General features: G+C 37.3%; 1 protein-coding gene across 19 annotated transcripts in view; it reads left to right on the forward strand.

Moving 5' to 3' along the window:
• The window catches only part of PARD3 (par-3 family cell polarity regulator), a 655,030-nt gene that overhangs the window by 476,111 nt on the left and 162,005 nt on the right, over positions 1-16,914 (forward strand). For 14 of the 19 annotated variants that reach the window (XM_080812103.1, XM_080812093.1, XM_080812104.1 and 11 more), the window contains one exon: positions 6,462-6,572. The exons of the other annotated variants lie outside the window; for them this stretch is intronic. In XM_080812103.1, the coding sequence (XP_080668229.1) occupies positions 6,462-6,572 (111 nt within the window). The remainder of the gene's footprint in view (positions 1-6,461; positions 6,573-16,914) is intronic. 19 annotated transcript variants of the gene reach the window in all.

Below are 16,914 nucleotides of genomic sequence, written 5' to 3' on the forward strand. Positions count from 1 at the left end.
ATGGCCTGTGAAATCATTAAATCCCCCAAGGTTCCCCCTAAAGAGGAGGATGATGGTAACACCCACCTCACAGGCTGGTTGTGGAAATCAATGAGATAAAGTATGTAATAAAAATTCAGTAAATTCTACTTAAGTGTAATTAAGTAATCAAAAGAGCATCCAACAGGTGTTCAATTATATGTCTCACTTAGGATTTACACAAAGTGAACTTCATAGGTCTGGGAATTTCAATTTCTCTAGGAGTATCCAAGTTTAGACTCACTGAGATCTCTTCAACTACATATGAGGTGACCTGAACTCTATTCCTAGCTTGCAGTGTGTCTTTGGGCAGCTCTGCATACTTCTTGAGCCTCAGTTTCTTTGTTTGTCACATATGGACATTGAATGCGGTGACCAATCTTTAGACCTTGATTTTCAGAAAGGTGCACATATACCTTCTGTGCATATGGGTAAGAGTGCAGTAGAATATTCTATAAAGATATATAGCTAGATTTTTTTTCCAACTAAAATTTAGAACAGTTTAAGGTTTTAAGACAAAAGTAAGTTCAAAAGGGATGGCTGGGTGGCTCAGTCGGTTAAGCATCTGCCTTCAGCTCAGGTCATCATCCCAGGGTCCTGGGTTTGAGTCCCATATCTGGCTCCTTGCTCAGTGGGGAGTCTGCTTCTCCCTCTGCCCGCCACTCCTCCAGCTTGCATTCTCTCTCTCTGACAAATAAATAAAAATCTTTTAAAAAAATAAGTTCAGGGACGCCTGGGTGGCTCAGTTGGTTAAGCGGCTGCCTTCGGCTCAGGTCATGATCCCAGCGTCCTGGGATCGAGTCCCACATCGGGCTCCTTGCTCCGCAGGGAGCCTGCTTCTCACTCTGCCACTCTGTCTGCCTGTGCTCGCTCTCTCTCTCTCTGTCTCTGACAAATAAATAAATAAAATCTTTAAAAAAAAAAAAATAAGTTCATAATTGTGTTAGAGACCATAGTGATGAATTGAGAGAATGCAACGCTGACAGCAAGAATGTGGAAAAAGATTGAACCAGAATCAACTGAAAAGATTTTCTAGAGAAACTTGGATCAAAACCATTTAGGAAAAGTAGGACACAAAAGGAAAATAGAGAGATAGTGTTAAAAGGTCATGGTTTTGCTTTGATTTGGGTGAACAGAGTGTTCCTGAGGCATTTCAGAGAATTTGATAGAACATCAGAATAACACAGGACAGGGTTTTCAGTTTTGCTGTAGAGTCTTGAATCCAGCTCATTGCACTGCTGTATCTCTCAAGGATCTTTAGGGCAAAGGGCAGCATTATCACAGCAGGCAGTGGTCGAGGACAGGTTAGCACAGTGGCTATACCAACTGTGTCTATGAGAAACACCAGGAAGATTCCAGAAAGAGATAATGAGTTCCCAGAGAAAGGAAGTGATTAAACCATGTGATGGTGCAAATATATAAAGATGAGGGCCAAAATACAGCATGGAGTATTGAGTTAAGTGACCATGGTGGCCGCTCCAGTGGAGAAGTTGGTGTTGGGGGAGGACAGGGCTTCTAGTCACTGACACTAAATTTGTATTTGAGCCATTTCAGTTCTCTCCCCCAGGCAAGCATTATCACTTAACCTACATGTTCGTTAGGGTAAAATGTAAGGCAAGTATTATAGCAAACCTTCCTTAGAAATGAAGACCTTGGTAATTGGCAGTGAGAAATACCAACCTTCTAGGTGACATTTCAGTGATTTTCTTTATTGAAGAAAATCTTATTTCAAAAATTATTCCTCAAAGCTTACAAGATAATTGGTGCTGGGTGTTCTGTTCATCTATTTTTAAGTATGGCAGGAGATTTATAAGACTTCTACTATATCACATTTTCAAATACAATACTAGGAAGTTCCATTTATTACAAATCCAATTATATTTTTATTTTATTTATAGTAGGATGCTGTGTGTTCTATCACTCAGCGTAATTTTTTCTGAAGGTCTCTAATTTTAGTAGCAATATAATAGTAAGATATTTCACTGTTATTTATACCACAGAGAGAATTAGGTTAATTTACTAAAAGCTGAAGTGATGGTTCAATAGCATGAAACTCTTACCAGTAAAATTTTAATGACAGTTCCTTCTATAGAAAACAACAGAATTTTGTTGTAGTCCTTTGTTACTTTTTTTTCCCTCTTTCCCCTTTCATCAACAAGTGCATGTTTTGCCCATTATTCTTTACTATAGTAATAAATATGGCCGATCTGGCAGACGGCAGTGATCTCATTTGTAACGCGTCATAGTGAAACCCATTTAGCAGATTACTTGGAGATTACTTTAGCTGAATGAAAACATTGCCGTATTCTTTATGAAGAAAGCCCTATGTTTTAAGAAATGTTACAATCAATTCTACTCCAGTAAGACAGGGCTCATCAGGCTGTATCTTATTATGAAGGAGTCTTCGGTGGCTTGGCATTTTTTCCACAGCGCCTTCTTCAGGTAGCAGTACCTCTGAAATTTTTCTCTATGAACTTTTTCTCAAGCTTTCTATTTTTCTTTTTGTCTCTATGCTTTTTTGTTTTGTTTTGTTTTTTGTTTTTGTCTTTCTTGAGAGAGAGCGAGAGCGAGAGAGAGAGAGAGAGTGCGAGAGCGAGCGCGCGCATGAGCAGGGGAAGGGACAAGGGGATGGGGAGAAATCTCAAGCAGATGCTGTGCTGAGCGCAGAGTCTGTCTGGGCTGCACGCCAGGACCCTGAGATCACGGACCTGAGCTGAAATCAGGAATCTGCCACTGAACTGACTGAGTCACCCCACTACCCCCACGTCCGTGTTTTTCAAAGGTCATTTCCTTATGTTAATATATCCTAAGATATGACTAGCAAATTCTTCCTGGAGTGGTAGGGTCCATGACTGCTTTCTAGTCTAGCATCATACCCATTAGATGATGGAGTTTTCTGTTTGAACATGTTGGGGGTGGGGGGAAGGTTAGTCAGAAGGCTGTTCCAAAACTGATCCTTTGCGGGAAATGAGTTTGGACCTACCATTATTAGTTCATGATTTTTTCAGCCTTGCTGTTCTTTGAAACATGATGAAATTCATCCGTGGCTTTTAAAAGATAATAAAATAAATGTAGTTGATATCTTCCAAGTTTTAAGCAGCTTGGTATTAAATGATTGTCTTCATAGGCTGATCACTGATTTTAGCTGTGAAACTAAATTTAGCTTTACTAAAGCTAATTAGCTAAACTAATTTTAGCTTTCAAACATGGACTTTGAAAGTACATGTGTAGCTGAAAGTTTTCAGGGATGTCCCGCCTCTTTGCAGAAAGAATTAAACAACTGTAAGAGAACACTACAGTATATTGTCAATGAGAATGAATGAGGGCATAGCTACGTTCTTGTCTTTTTACACTCTGGAACAGTTGGTATATATTTTTTCACCTATGGTCTTTATTTTATTCTGTCAAAAAATTACCGCTAAGGGATTCATTTTTACCCCAATTATAAAGTAATACGCTGTGCTTTTATAGTATGCCTTAAAGAAATCACATAATTTATTAACTAAGGCAGGCATTAAAGGAAATGTCCAAATGCTAACCTATAAACATTTTATCTGTGCTTTCTTTGCTTTTTAATATATCAATCTTGAATTTATAATTTCAAAAGGAAAGTATACTGTAACAGTTTGATAATAAATTTACATATAATAAAATAGTATATTTTATTCAGGGCCGGCCTAGGACACTAATACTTTTAATATCAAATAAATGAGAAAAAAGTTCACTTCTTAAATCTGAATCAGGATTCACTCTTTTTTATCATGTGTATTTAAGATGAAACTTGAAATTTAATAGATTGAGATCTAAAACAGAAACCTTTTCAGCTTTCAGGCCGAGATCATTAAAAAAGGATCTAACATAGCTAATTAAACTCTATGTTAGGTTTGGGACCAAAAATATCTAAACTGTTTTAAAACATGGCAAAGTCAACCACTCTCTGTTTTCGCTCATATTACTAACTCAAAGGAATGTTGTACATGATTTTCTTGTAAGATTAAACTGTACCTTTTGGTACAGATAGAGATACAATTGACTCTTAAAATACAGGGATTGGGGTGCCGATCCCATGTGCCCTTGAAAATCCATGGGTAACATTGGACTCCCAATAAATTTAATTACTAATAACCAACTATTGACCTTACTGATAACATAAATAGTTGACTAACACAGATTTTATATATGTGTTATGTATTGTATTCTTAGAATAAAGTAAGCTAGAGAAAAGACAATGTTAAGAAAAACATAAGGAGGAGAAAATACATTCACAGTACTGTACTGTATTTATAAAAAAAAAACAAAAAACAAAAAAACACAAACCTGGGTATAAGTGGATCCATGTTGTTTAAGGGTCAACTGTGTATCTTGTGTCATGGTGTAGTGCTTCATAAATATGATACAGGTTTGAATGTATGTAATCTACAAGGTGAACCAGCCCAGGCCTGGTTTGCAGCATTGTGTCATTGGAGCGATATTTATGCACTGGAAAACTAAATGGTTAAAATGATTTACCTTTAGAAAGCCCTCTTCTAAGTAGATATCATGTATAAGATTTGAACTTACACTTTATTTGAAGTTGGAATTTAATACATTTTCTAGTTCCAGATGCCTCAGTGTTGCAGAATTTTCAGAATGGGAATTCATGGGGGCTTTAAATACCATCTACATGCTGATGGTGCTCAGATTAATTTGTCCAGCTCTGTCCTCTTTCCTGAACCCCCTGTAGATGCTTAATAAATTTTTGTCAAATGAATGAACATTATGTTTTAGATGTTGGCTCCTACTGTGATGTATCAGTTTTTTATGTTCGCTTTTTCATTTGTTTATTAATTCATTCTATAAAGTCAGTCATTATGTCTAACTCTTAGGCATTATTGATATATTGACAAAAATAAAGGCAAGAGAAAGTTTTTATTTTTAATGCTTTGTGTTTGTTTTAAAAACATAGTGCATATTTTATCCCTTGTGGGAAGTGGTCAGATTCTGGGCCTAAGTTCTTAGGGAGTTTTTTTCCTTTTTCTTTTTCCCTTTTTGCAGTTGCAGTGATCTTCCAATTTCTAAATACCGTTATAATTTAAGGGTATACTTGCTTTATAGAAGTTAATTTTATAGTTTTGAATGCTGTCTAATAATATACATAACTTAAAGGAAGAGTGATGGTAGTTATTTTAACTTTCTTCTATTTTAACATTTTTAACATTTAAGAATGTTCTCCCTTCCTTATTTCTAAACCCCTTTGTAAACAGTGTTTCTTTAGTAAACGTGTAAGCTATTCCCATGTACACCTCATGTATAAACCAGTATTTGAAATCAGATTTATGTTAATAGAAGAAAGACCTGTGCTACCAACCAAGCCATTAATTAAAATACCTTTTTCTCTTTTATATCAGTTTTGGACTACTATTTATTTATTTATTTATTTAACTCTTCTTTTCAATGTGATTAATTGTTCAGCATAAGCTAGATCTCTACTTTGTCCTCTGAAAGAAATACTCGCTGTATTTTATATACTCATGAATGCTTAGTTGAGTAACTGTCTATAAAAGGTTTCTTTTTTGAATATCTGGTAACTAAATCACTAAAAGGAGTATTATTTGAGGGTATGTAGCGCATGCATTCCAGGCAACATGGTCTCTTTTAGAGGAAAGCAACAGAGCAGGACCAAGAATTGACGGCAAATCTAGGCTCCTGAGATATTTCGGATGATGCCAGCATGGAGTATTAGTGTTTTCGCAGAGAGCTTCCAGCTCCGTGGCCATCTGTGAAAGTTTGTGTGGACCAGTTTTGAATCATGTTTGTTTTTGATCAGATACAGATTTCAAAGGCAAAGACGCCACATTCAGCAATTGCTTTCCATCAGATTTCGGAATAGCATTTGAGGAGAATGCCTTAAAGCTTTCAATTTAATAAGCTCAAAGCGTTGTAGCAGTGTAAATTATCCTTTGTACTTTAAACCTTGCAAACATGACCTTGTTTGTCAGTTTTTAAACTATGATGAATGTTTCCAATAAACCTGACTGTGAAAATAAGAATAGTTGTTTATGGAGAGATTATTAAGTAGATGATTGCGGATTACAATTCTTTAGTCATAAGAGCAACCCGTTCTCATGCAAGTTTTTGGCCTCTAGCATTTGAAGTATTCAGCCCTAAATTGTTCGGTTCAGTAAGGATGAACTGCAAAGTTGTTGTTGATTTTTGTTTCTCCAAAGGAAAAAGGGGGATTGAGGGCATTTTCAAAAGGGTTGTCTCTGGAAAGTTCTCAATAAAAAATGAATCCAGTAACCTGATTGAAAATTTTCATATTGGGCAAAAACTGGAGAATTACAGAACTTTTGGCCCTCATTTTGAGGAAGGTCGCATTTCATTGAGTAGGTATGTCTTTGTCACAAAAGAATGAAAACTCATTTTGTATATATTGACAAGTTAGAATTTTTTGTTATCAACAGGTTTGGCAAACATCGAAAAGATGACAAGATTGAGAAAACGGGTAAAATAAAAATACAGGACTCCCTTACGTCAGAAGATGAGAGGATACGAATGAAGCAGGAGCAGGAGAGGTAGACTTCAGTCATTTGATTAAATCTCACCAGATAGAGTTTTTTGTCCTTTCTACTCTTTTTTCTTTCTTTCTTTCTTTTTTTTTAATATGAAGAATCTATACTCAATGGGTTTTTAGTTTTTCTATGTCAGTCCGAACACTGGTGGTTGTGGAATAAATACAATGTAAAGGAAGATTTAAGGAAAAAAACGTATATTTATTTGAGGCATTAAAGTGAATGTTAATGGTTGAGTTAAGATCTTTGCCTAGAAGAGAGTAGGGCATATTAGATGAATTAAATAAACATTAAAGCTGAATTTTTTTTTAAGACTTAATTTATTTGAGAGAGAGTGTGAGAGAGAGAATGAGCATGAGAAGTGGGAGGGTCAGAGGGAGAAGCGGGCTCCCTGCTAAGCAGGGAGCCCCATATGGGACTCGATCCCGAAACTCCAGGATCATGACCCGAGCTAAAGGTGGTCGCCTAACCAACTGAGCCTCCCAGGCGTCCCATTAAGACTAAATTTATGATCACTTTTAAAATCACAAGGAAATAGTTACAATACCATTTCATTCATTTATGAATATATAGTATTTTGTGATAATTTTTAAGACTATTTCTCTGGCAATAAAACAATTTTTATATCTCGTTTAAAATATTTTGATTTATAATAAGACTTGAGAAGGCTTTCTTGCTATGTTGTTTTCCTCTCAAACCTGACATTTGTTTCTTTTTTTTCTCTTTTTATTTCCCTATCATATTTTATGAAAAATTTCACTTAAATTTGATTGCATCTCTTCCAGAAAGATTGTTATCTCTTGTTGAGTCATTCCGTGGTAAGAACCCAAAGACCAGTGAAATGAATGAAAAGTTACTTTAGGCAGATCATTGAAACCCATTTCTATAAGTGATTAGAGTTTCTCTTGCTGTAATTCCCAGGGGATGAGCAAGCCACCGTCTTGCCTTGAACTTCTGTTACTCGAGTTTACAGGCTCACTTCCGACTCCTCTTGGCGGTTTCAGACCCCTACAGCAAGAAACACTATACCTGTTGTACTTTGAATAATCCGGGGAATGAGGGTGCCTTGATTAAGGCTAAAAGACTAAATATTGTCCATAACTAAGATTAGAGCCCAGCGTCTTCATCTCCAGATTCTTGCTAACAATTCTAGAGTCGGGGCACTTTTGAGTTTAATGAAAGAACTGAAAAGAATATTACCATGGTTTTTTTTAGAAGAGATTACTGTTTGGGTATTTTTCCACTCATCTTTCTCCCACATTGGAGGTTTTAGGCTAGGATAGTTACTCTGATTCTCTGTTCGTAGCTTTTCAGAGTACTAAATACGTACCTGGGAAAAATAGGGACTTTTAATTTGTGATGCAAGACTGGGTTTATTCTTTTGGTTCTTCCCCAGTTTTTATTTATTTATTTTTTTAATCCTTCCATTTTCTTGCTTTCTGGGACCCTTTCTAATCCTCAGCAATTTTGAGACCCTCAAGCTTATTTTTTTTTAAAAGATTTTATTTATTTATTTGACAGAGAGAGATCACAAGTAGGCAGAGAGAGAGGAGGAAGCAGGCTCCCCGCCAACCAGAGAGCCCGATGCGGGGCTCGATCCCAGGACCCTGAGACCACAACCCGAGCCGAAGGCAGAGGCTTAACCCACTGAGCTACCTAGGCTCCCCGATCCTCAAGCTTATTAATAAGCTCACTGTTGTCAGGCCTGGACACAGAATATTCCTTAGTCCATACAATATGGCATTTAATTGCTTAGTACTATAAACTTATATCCTAAGAGAGTATAGGAGAGAGTATATACCAGCTAAACGTATGTACTCAGGTTTATCCACAGGCAAATAATGTGACTTAGCTACAGAAAAATCTGAGCAGTAGTAACATTATACTTTTCCCCTATGTTGTTGCCAACCATAGGGGATAGCTTCATAAATCCAGTACCATTATTCATATTTGCAATATCCTTTTCTTGCAGTTTAAGGTGATCACTGTGTTTCAATGCAGAATTCTATCAACATTTTCCAAGATACTTGTTATAATGCATAGTCAAGTTTTTGCAGCCAAACAATGATTTTTATATAATGGTTTCACTTGTATTATTAATTTGCCTAAGGCACAGTTCACTTGCAGTTTTGCTTTTAATCTCCATCTCTGTACCTCTAATGATGCAATACTTCTGGGAACTAGGTTGGTCATAATGAATTTACAATGTACAGGAGGCCTAGAATAAAAATCTTTCAGGGTCAAGGAACAAGTGAATGGTCCATTAAAAAAAATCAATTAGCTTCATAATCTAAGAAAACTATTACACTCTGACTTCGTATTTCAGTAACAGTTTTTACAAGTATGTTTGTTATTTGGATAGGCCAAGCCTTTCTTTGTATACCCTCCTTTCTGTTCTGTCTGTTGGCATTGGTGATGCTTTGTTTGAGAAAGGAAATTGCAACTTCTTTGGGGAAAATTTGGGTGGAGGAGTAGATAAAAATAAATAAAGCACTGCTTATAATCTCATCATAGCTTTTGCTTTGCTGCAGATTAGTAGCAAAACACCTCCTTTCACATTATTTACCACTGGAGCTATTTGAGTTCCCAAAATTATTTTGGCTGATTTCATATAAAAATAGAAAACTTGCTATTCCCTGGTTATTAATTATGACATGTCCATATACAAAAATATTTTTTGTCTGTATACATCCCTGAAGTCTGACTGTGACTCAAGATATAAATATGGACAGGGCGCCTGGGTGGCTCAGTGGGTTAAGCCTCTGCCCTCGGCTCAGGTCATGATCTCAGAGTCCTGGGATCGAGCCCCGCATCAGGCTCTCTGCTCAGCGGGAAGCCTGCTTTCCCCTCTCTCTCTCTCTGCCTGCCTCTCTGCCTATTTGTGATCTCTGTCTGTCAAATAAATAAATAAAATCTAAAAAAAAAAGATATAAATATGGAACAAGTGAGAGGACAGTGAATAGAATTGAAAATGTGTTAGATAGTGAACGTGAACTAGATTCTTCTGAGCATGGGTCTGAGATTAAGTTTGACTTCATCCTTGCTAACTTCTCCTCATCTCCTTCCACTGGCTGTCATCCCTGGGGTAGGGTCTTGAATAAAAGCTGTCCTTCTAGGAGAAATGAATGACCCCTGCCTGGATCTGTCCTCTGACTCTACTGGTCCTGCCCCGCCAACAGCCTGAGCCTGCACATCTAAGCTCTCTTTCTGAGAAGGCGGGAGAAGAGGGATAGCACCAAGGGTAAAGTTAGCTGGTCCTGTGATGTGCTATTTGACTTCTAGAAACGCCAGGCTCCAAACCGAGGTACCTTTCAGAGATGCTATTGGCCACTTTAGGGCTAGGTGGGGAAACGAAGCAGGGTATGGGTATTTGGAGCTGAGGGATGAACTCAGTGTTAACTGCTGTTACTGGATTGTCTTTCAGGTGTGCCTAGGGACAAAGCCCCTGTTGGCTCTTTTCCACTACACAGAAGGACTGGGCTCCAAACCCAAAATAGAACATACTTAATTAAATGATCTATGTCAATTCAGGCCCACTTAGCTACCATTTTGTTGACCAAGTATCCAAATTAACGTTTGGCTCTCTGTTGTGTTTTTGCTCTAGTGGTATCTCTGCTTAGGCTCTAAAGGTTGATGTATATAAGCAGTGTGGTGTGGGAGTTTCCCAAACAGTGTTTAGCAGCCAAAAAAGAGTTCTGCATGCAAATATGTTTGAGAAACACTTGGTTAAACCAGTTTATGCATATTTCTTTACTCCATTATTCTCAAAACCCTACCTCGTGACTTGTGAGTCACGAAGGTATGAATAGAGAGTCATCATTTCCTAACTTATTTATTCACAGAACACCCCCCTTCACTTGTTTTCTGTGAAATACCAATATCTCTCAGGATTCATTCACTGGGGAAATACTGGTGGCAAGCAAAGGCCATTAGCTCCTGAGTCAGCCATATCCAGCTCCCTCATGTGACTGGCTGTGGAACTCCGGGTTGGTTGTTTCATAGAATCGTGAGCAAGTGTAGAGCCAGTGTTTGCGACCTGCCTCTACGTTATGGCTTCTGTTTTGTGTAGTTACGAATCTTATTCCTGAACATTCATTTTCCATTTTTTTTTTCTTTTCCACGTATTTCTCACTTGTTTAAAACATATACATTTTAAAGGTCTAATTCTAATGTATTCTAATCCTATATCTATAGAAAATTTGAAAGAAAAAAACATAAATTTAAAACTGGAAAATAAAAAATTATCTGTCGTAATATGACTGTTAACCTACTGGTCTATGCCTTTCTAATTTATTTCCTATAAAATATGTATTTCCACACAGGCTTACCTTTAAAAAGTTAAATCTGTTTTCATTTTTTAAAAAGATTTATCCATTTATTTTAGAGAGAGAGTGAGCATGAGCAGGGAGAGTGTGGAGAGAGGGAGAGAGAGAATCACAAGCAGGCTCCTTGGCCTGACCCAGGACTCGATCTCATGACACTGAGATCATGACCTGAGCTGTAATCAAGAGTTGTTGGCATTGGCGCTTAACTGACTGAGCCACCAAGGTGTCCCACATCTATTTTCATTTTTTTTTAAGATTTTATTTATTTATTTGACAGAGATCACAAGTAGGCAGAGAGGCAGGCAGAGAGAGAGGAGAAAGCAGGCTCTCTGCTGAGCAGTGAGCCCGATGCGGGGCTCAATCCCAGGACCCTGGGATCATGACCTGAGCTGCAGGCAGAGGCTTTAACCCACTGAGCCACCCAGGTGCCCCTGTATTTTCATTTTGACTTAGTTTGCATTTTTATACATTCTTAGAAAACCATGTTAAACTCTTTCTGGAACAAGGCCAAGTGTGTATAAACAGATGGATGGATGGGAAGGAAGGATGGAAAGAAGGAAAGAGGTCTGAAAGATGAAATCTTAGCTGCCGCATCTGGCAGATTCCCCAACTATCAGATATTTACCTCATATGTTATTCATTCTATTAAATGAGATTTAGACATAACGTTAATTGGCTTGTGTTTTGTAGTTACTCAGCGAGGGATACCTATTCTGGTATTCTTAGATCTGTTTATCTATGTAGTATGTTGTACTGGGAAGTATTTTCAAGGGGACTGAATGCTCCTAGTGGAGACATGAAAAAGGTAAATGAATGTCTTATAAAATTCTCCCAGAATGTGAAGGACATTTATAAATCTGCTAGGGAAATGTATGACTTGAAATGTTTCATTATTTAAAGTGATAATCTCTCTTACAGGCTTTGTGTCTTCAATACTAGGCTGTTGAACTGTTTGTGCCCACATGTGGTACCTTGATGCCTCATTTACAACTCTGTGTGGCATTTCTGTACATAATTCCCATTTACCGGCATTTCTCTTTTTGGTTTTACCAATTGTTTCCAATATCTGCTTTACGTAATTCCTTGAAATTTTGATAAAAACTTTTTTGTGATTTTTTTTAGTTCTTTTTTAGATCTTTTTTAAAAGATGATATGTGTTTATTAGTCTTTGCAGAAATTAACATTTTAAAATATCATAATGTAGTAGTAAAGTGTGTTTAAAATGCATGAATAGAAAGTTTGTGAAATTACAGGGAGAACAATCAAGAAAGCAGTAATAGGTCTGAAAAAAAAAAAAGAAATTTTCACTCATTTTGGCTTGAAACTTAGTGTTCAGCCTCCCTGAATTCTGACAGTAGAACCCAGATAACCTAGGTGATCTTTGCATTTAGATCACATATTGTCATCTGAACAAAGCTTGACTTTTAAAAATTAACCTTTTGGTGGAAAAATGTACATTTTTCTATTCTGTAGCAGATTTTTGCATATTTTCTCTGACCTCTCAACTCCTTCAGAAAAGTCAACTCTAATCACTGAGATTAGTTCCATCAGGCATTTTTTAGAAAAATATATTGTTTCAGGTGAACAGAAATTTTAAAGAATCTATTAACTATGTGGAAGTTCAGTACTTTGACCAATATTTGGGCAAATTAAGCCTTGGGTGTGTGTGTGTGTGTGTGTATTTGATGAATTTTGTTGATAGACTGTAACTGGAGTAGGAAAAGGTAATTTTATATTTGATGAGAGCTGTTTTAGATGTATTTGGCATTGCAACATCTCTTTGAGTTAGAAATAACTGTAGGTGCTTTGATACTCGTGAAAGTCAGAACATCATGTGAGTGAATGAGTATGTATGTGAGTGTGTGTGTGTATGTGTGTGTGTGTGTTGGTTTGTGAAATATTATTCTAGTGTCCCATTAGTCAGTGTAAAAGAGAAGTTTCTGTTGTTTCACAATACGTTAAGTCCACATCTGATGGTATGAATTCTGTGTTATGTTATTGTACCCTCTCCCAGGGATCCCTTGCTTTTGTTAAGGGGGAGAAAAGATCTAAGCCTGTTAACATTATAAAATCGATATAAAGCAATATAATCAGTGTGAAAATAGGTAGTTGCAGAGCTTTGGGAAGGGACAGATTGACAGGCTGGAGTTAATAATGAACACTCCCCAGAGACGGTCATTTGGGGTCTAGTTCCCAGGAACTTATGTATTTAGCAAAGTGGACAGATTCTACACACATGCTCGGGCACGGGCGCTCACGGGGAGGAGGCATTCTTCTAAGCCCTCAGATTCTGTACAGATTGTGGTTGTATCCGTCATTAGTTTTATCTGTATGAATACTTTGATCTCTTTTTCAACTTTTAGCCATTTTATATTTTAAAACCGGTATCATCTCACCTGAGCATTAAGGGATGATGCTTAACTTTGCCCTACCCAGCGCATGTTTCTTCTGTGGAGCTCTAATCTTTAAGACTTGCCTTCTGGGGTGCCTGGGTCGCTCACTGGGTTAATGCCTCTGCCTTCAGTTCAGGTCATGGTCTCAGGGTCCTGGGATCAAGCCCCGCATCGGAATCTCTGCTCGGCGGGGAGCCTGCTTCTCTCTCTGCCCGCCTCTCTGCCTACTTGTGATCTCTGTCTGTCAAATAAATAAATAAAATCTTTAAAAAAAAAAAAAAAGACTTGTCTTCTTCCCTTGAATGGGAAATGTGCCTTCAAAAACAGTTGGTCCTCCTCAGGATCCATTTAGAATATGGAAGTTTTTTCTTCTCTACCAACTTCTAACTCAGTATCACAAAGAGGTTAAAATCCCACTTAAAATTAGGACTGTTTTCAAAGTAGGAAATGTAGTGTTCTATTGTCCCTCTTTTGGGAATTCGGCACAGACGCCATATTGGCAGCATGCTTATTGGGAGGTGGCAGTTAGACGTACGTAGCAGGGTGAGCTGAAGGATTGATGAGTTGAGCCACGCTACTTCTGAAGTAATTTGCTGGGGTATTTCTAGGGGCAAATACAGCATTCATTCAGTTGACACAAACTGCTATTACATTGAACTATTCCTTCCAGTTATCTTGTAGTTTAAATTTCGTTCTGCCATGCCTTTAGATTTTATTTGTTGAACGTCTGTAATACTGATTTTTAGAGAGAGGAAATACTGAGGGGAAAAGATCCAGGAACTTTGTTCCCAGAATGAGGCTTCTGGATGACAATGCGATAAGTTGAGTGTAAAATGTTTCCCCAAAGAGTTGTTGGCAAGGCCTTAAACATTGTTTTGAAGATATTTAACAACTATCTAATATGTAGCAATCCAAAATTCATTTTAATTTTTTTCTGGTAAGCTGGTATGAGTAAATGTCTTCTGTAGACATTTATAACATTTTTTTAAAAAAATTAACATCTCTACAGGTCGATTTCAGTTTTTTGGGAGTGTTCTGAAAAACGCACCATGGGTGTTCCATGTATTGAAGTTTTGTAACTTTGGAGGTGAAGTATTTGGGATATAACTAATTTAAGTACGTCATTGATTTCCATCCTAAGGAGTCTGTCACTCAGTAGCAATCCTCATGCTGTACCTTTTCTGGCTATATAAAGACCATACTTCATAGCCATAAAACAGTTATTTTTGTCTTACTCTACTGCAATTAGTGCTAAAAGCCATTTATTATAAAAGCAAAAATCCAAATGAACAGAAATATTACAAGAACAGAAGTCTTGTGTGTTTTATCTTCATCACGCATCATCCATTTTAATTAGAGAAAAGGGTGGTGAACACTGTGACAAGAGTCTAGAATTAAAATCATTAATTGATGTCAAGCTGAAGAGAGACTGTTAGCATGAGTTTAGTGACAGCGGGAAAGAAATTAACCTTATTACTTTATTTAGTATATTACATTATTTTGTGTATTGTTGTCCATGCAGGTTCAAAGCAAGTTCATTATCATCTTGGAAAATACTTTTTTTTTTAACAAAAAGAAAAAGTGTGGATATTTATGCTTGTATATAACAAATTGACATAAGTTCCTCACTTGTTAAAAGTCTTACAGAGTTTTTCAAGCTTTCATTTCTTTTCCTTTTTTAAAAAATTTTTTTAATTTTTTTTGCATTTTAAGAATCAGGAAATCATCCATGATGATGTTGCCCGTCAGCCTCCGTCACTACAGCTGTCTCCCATCATTTAGGCCTCAGAATAGTTCTCTTGTTTATAACCACGAAGGACTGTCTGAAATGCTTAAAGCAATAGACATTTATTTCTTTGGCTAAGTTTTGGGCTAATCACTTACTTCTGTGATTGCTGAGGTTTGGCCCAAGATAAATTGGATGGATAATGCTAAACAACAACCTGACTGTTCAGAAAAACGAATGACTCTTACATCTTAGAGATAATTTGTGACCTCAGGGTCACAATATAAGAATAGAGGGGGTGTCCTTTTATAGCATTGACCATCTGGAACTATTAAAGGCTGAACTGCAGTGTACTCACTGTCTTTTTTTTAAAGTTTCCTTAAGAAACTATACTATTTTTATTAAGACACCAAAAATATTTTCTCCCCTGAGTCAAATATTTCTTTTCTAATTAAATCTTTCCAGAGAGAATGGAAATATATCACATATAAATATAACATGTTTGTGTTCCTAAGTCCCTTTTCTCACATTAGATTACACAAGACATACAAGCATAAAAGTATATAATAAAGAAAATCGTTTGTGTCTTCTGTTAATTTGACTGTGAATTGTCATGAAAATGCACAAAAGCCATAGTGCATTCCTGGTTTTAAAAATTTACTATTCAGGGCCATTTTCACGGTAGCAAACTCATTAGTAGTAATTCCTGGAATGAACTTTAAAACGCATAGTGGGGGGCGCCTGGGCGGCTCAGTGGGTTGGGTCTCTGCCTTCAGCTGGGGTCAGGGTCTCGGGGTCCTGGGATTGAGTTGCTCCTCGGGCTCTCTGCTCCATGGGGAGCCTGCTTCCCCCTCTCTCTGTCTGCCTACTTGCTATCTCTCTCTCTCTCTGTCAGATAAGTAAATAAAAATCTTTAAAAAAAATAAATAAAACGCATATTGGTCCAAGCTGGTAACCAGACTGGTTCCCCTATTACAGCTCTAGCCCCACTTCTGGGCCACAGGCGTGTTGGAGTTCCATTCTGAGGTTTCAGCACGGGGTGAGCTGGGAGGGAAGGAGGGGCGCAAATACCTTTCATGGCTTTGGGGATGAATTCATTAGTGATGACAAGATAAACGATAAAAAGTATAAGTTCTTATGTTATTGGGGCTTAGAAAAAAACCCAATGCTTTAGAAGGCTCTATAGATGTGACTATAATGTTTATTGGATTCAGTGATCGGTGGCAATTAGTAATAGTGTACAAATTCGGGTAAAAGAAAGCAGATGAGAGCTGGGCTTTATGAATAGTAGCTTGTGCTACCAACCACTTCTTCTGAGCAATTGACTTCTTAGAAATTGACTTCCAAAATGAAGATGAGTTTCTGTGTAATTTGGAACAAAAGAACATTCAGTTTTGGGACCCATCAATAATATATTGGAACTATTGTGCAAGAAGTTTGGGGAGATGATTTAGGTTCATGCTTCTCTGGAGAAGAGAATGTTCATGTTCTTTTTTTCTGATGGTTTCTTTTCTGAACAGGGCTGCATTTTCCAACATAAGTAAGCTGGATTTTCTTCATTTTTAGTGAACTGAGGTTCAAGTACCATAGGGCTCATTTATAAAACAATCTGTTACTCCCTTTGATTTCAGGGGGGTCTCCAAATTCAGAGATTTTGGCTTTATTTCTATTGTAGCCCTTCACATTCTACAGGTTCCCAAACTTCAAGACTTCTGTGAATGTCCAGCCACCCTGTAGTTAGGTGATCCTCTGATGGTGACCCCATAGAGTAGTAAAGTGGATTGTCAGTGGAGTAATCATAATTGAGCTTCAGATTAATATCCCATTGAGTTGAAGAAAGAAGTCATTTCTTCTATAGCTTTTCTGGCTGAATACGGAGTCAAAAAGACAGTGTGATGCAA

The sequence above is a fragment of the Martes martes genome, assembly GCF_963455335.1.
Source record: "Martes martes genome assembly, chromosome: 8".
NCBI lineage: Eukaryota > Metazoa > Chordata > Mammalia > Carnivora > Mustelidae > Martes > Martes martes.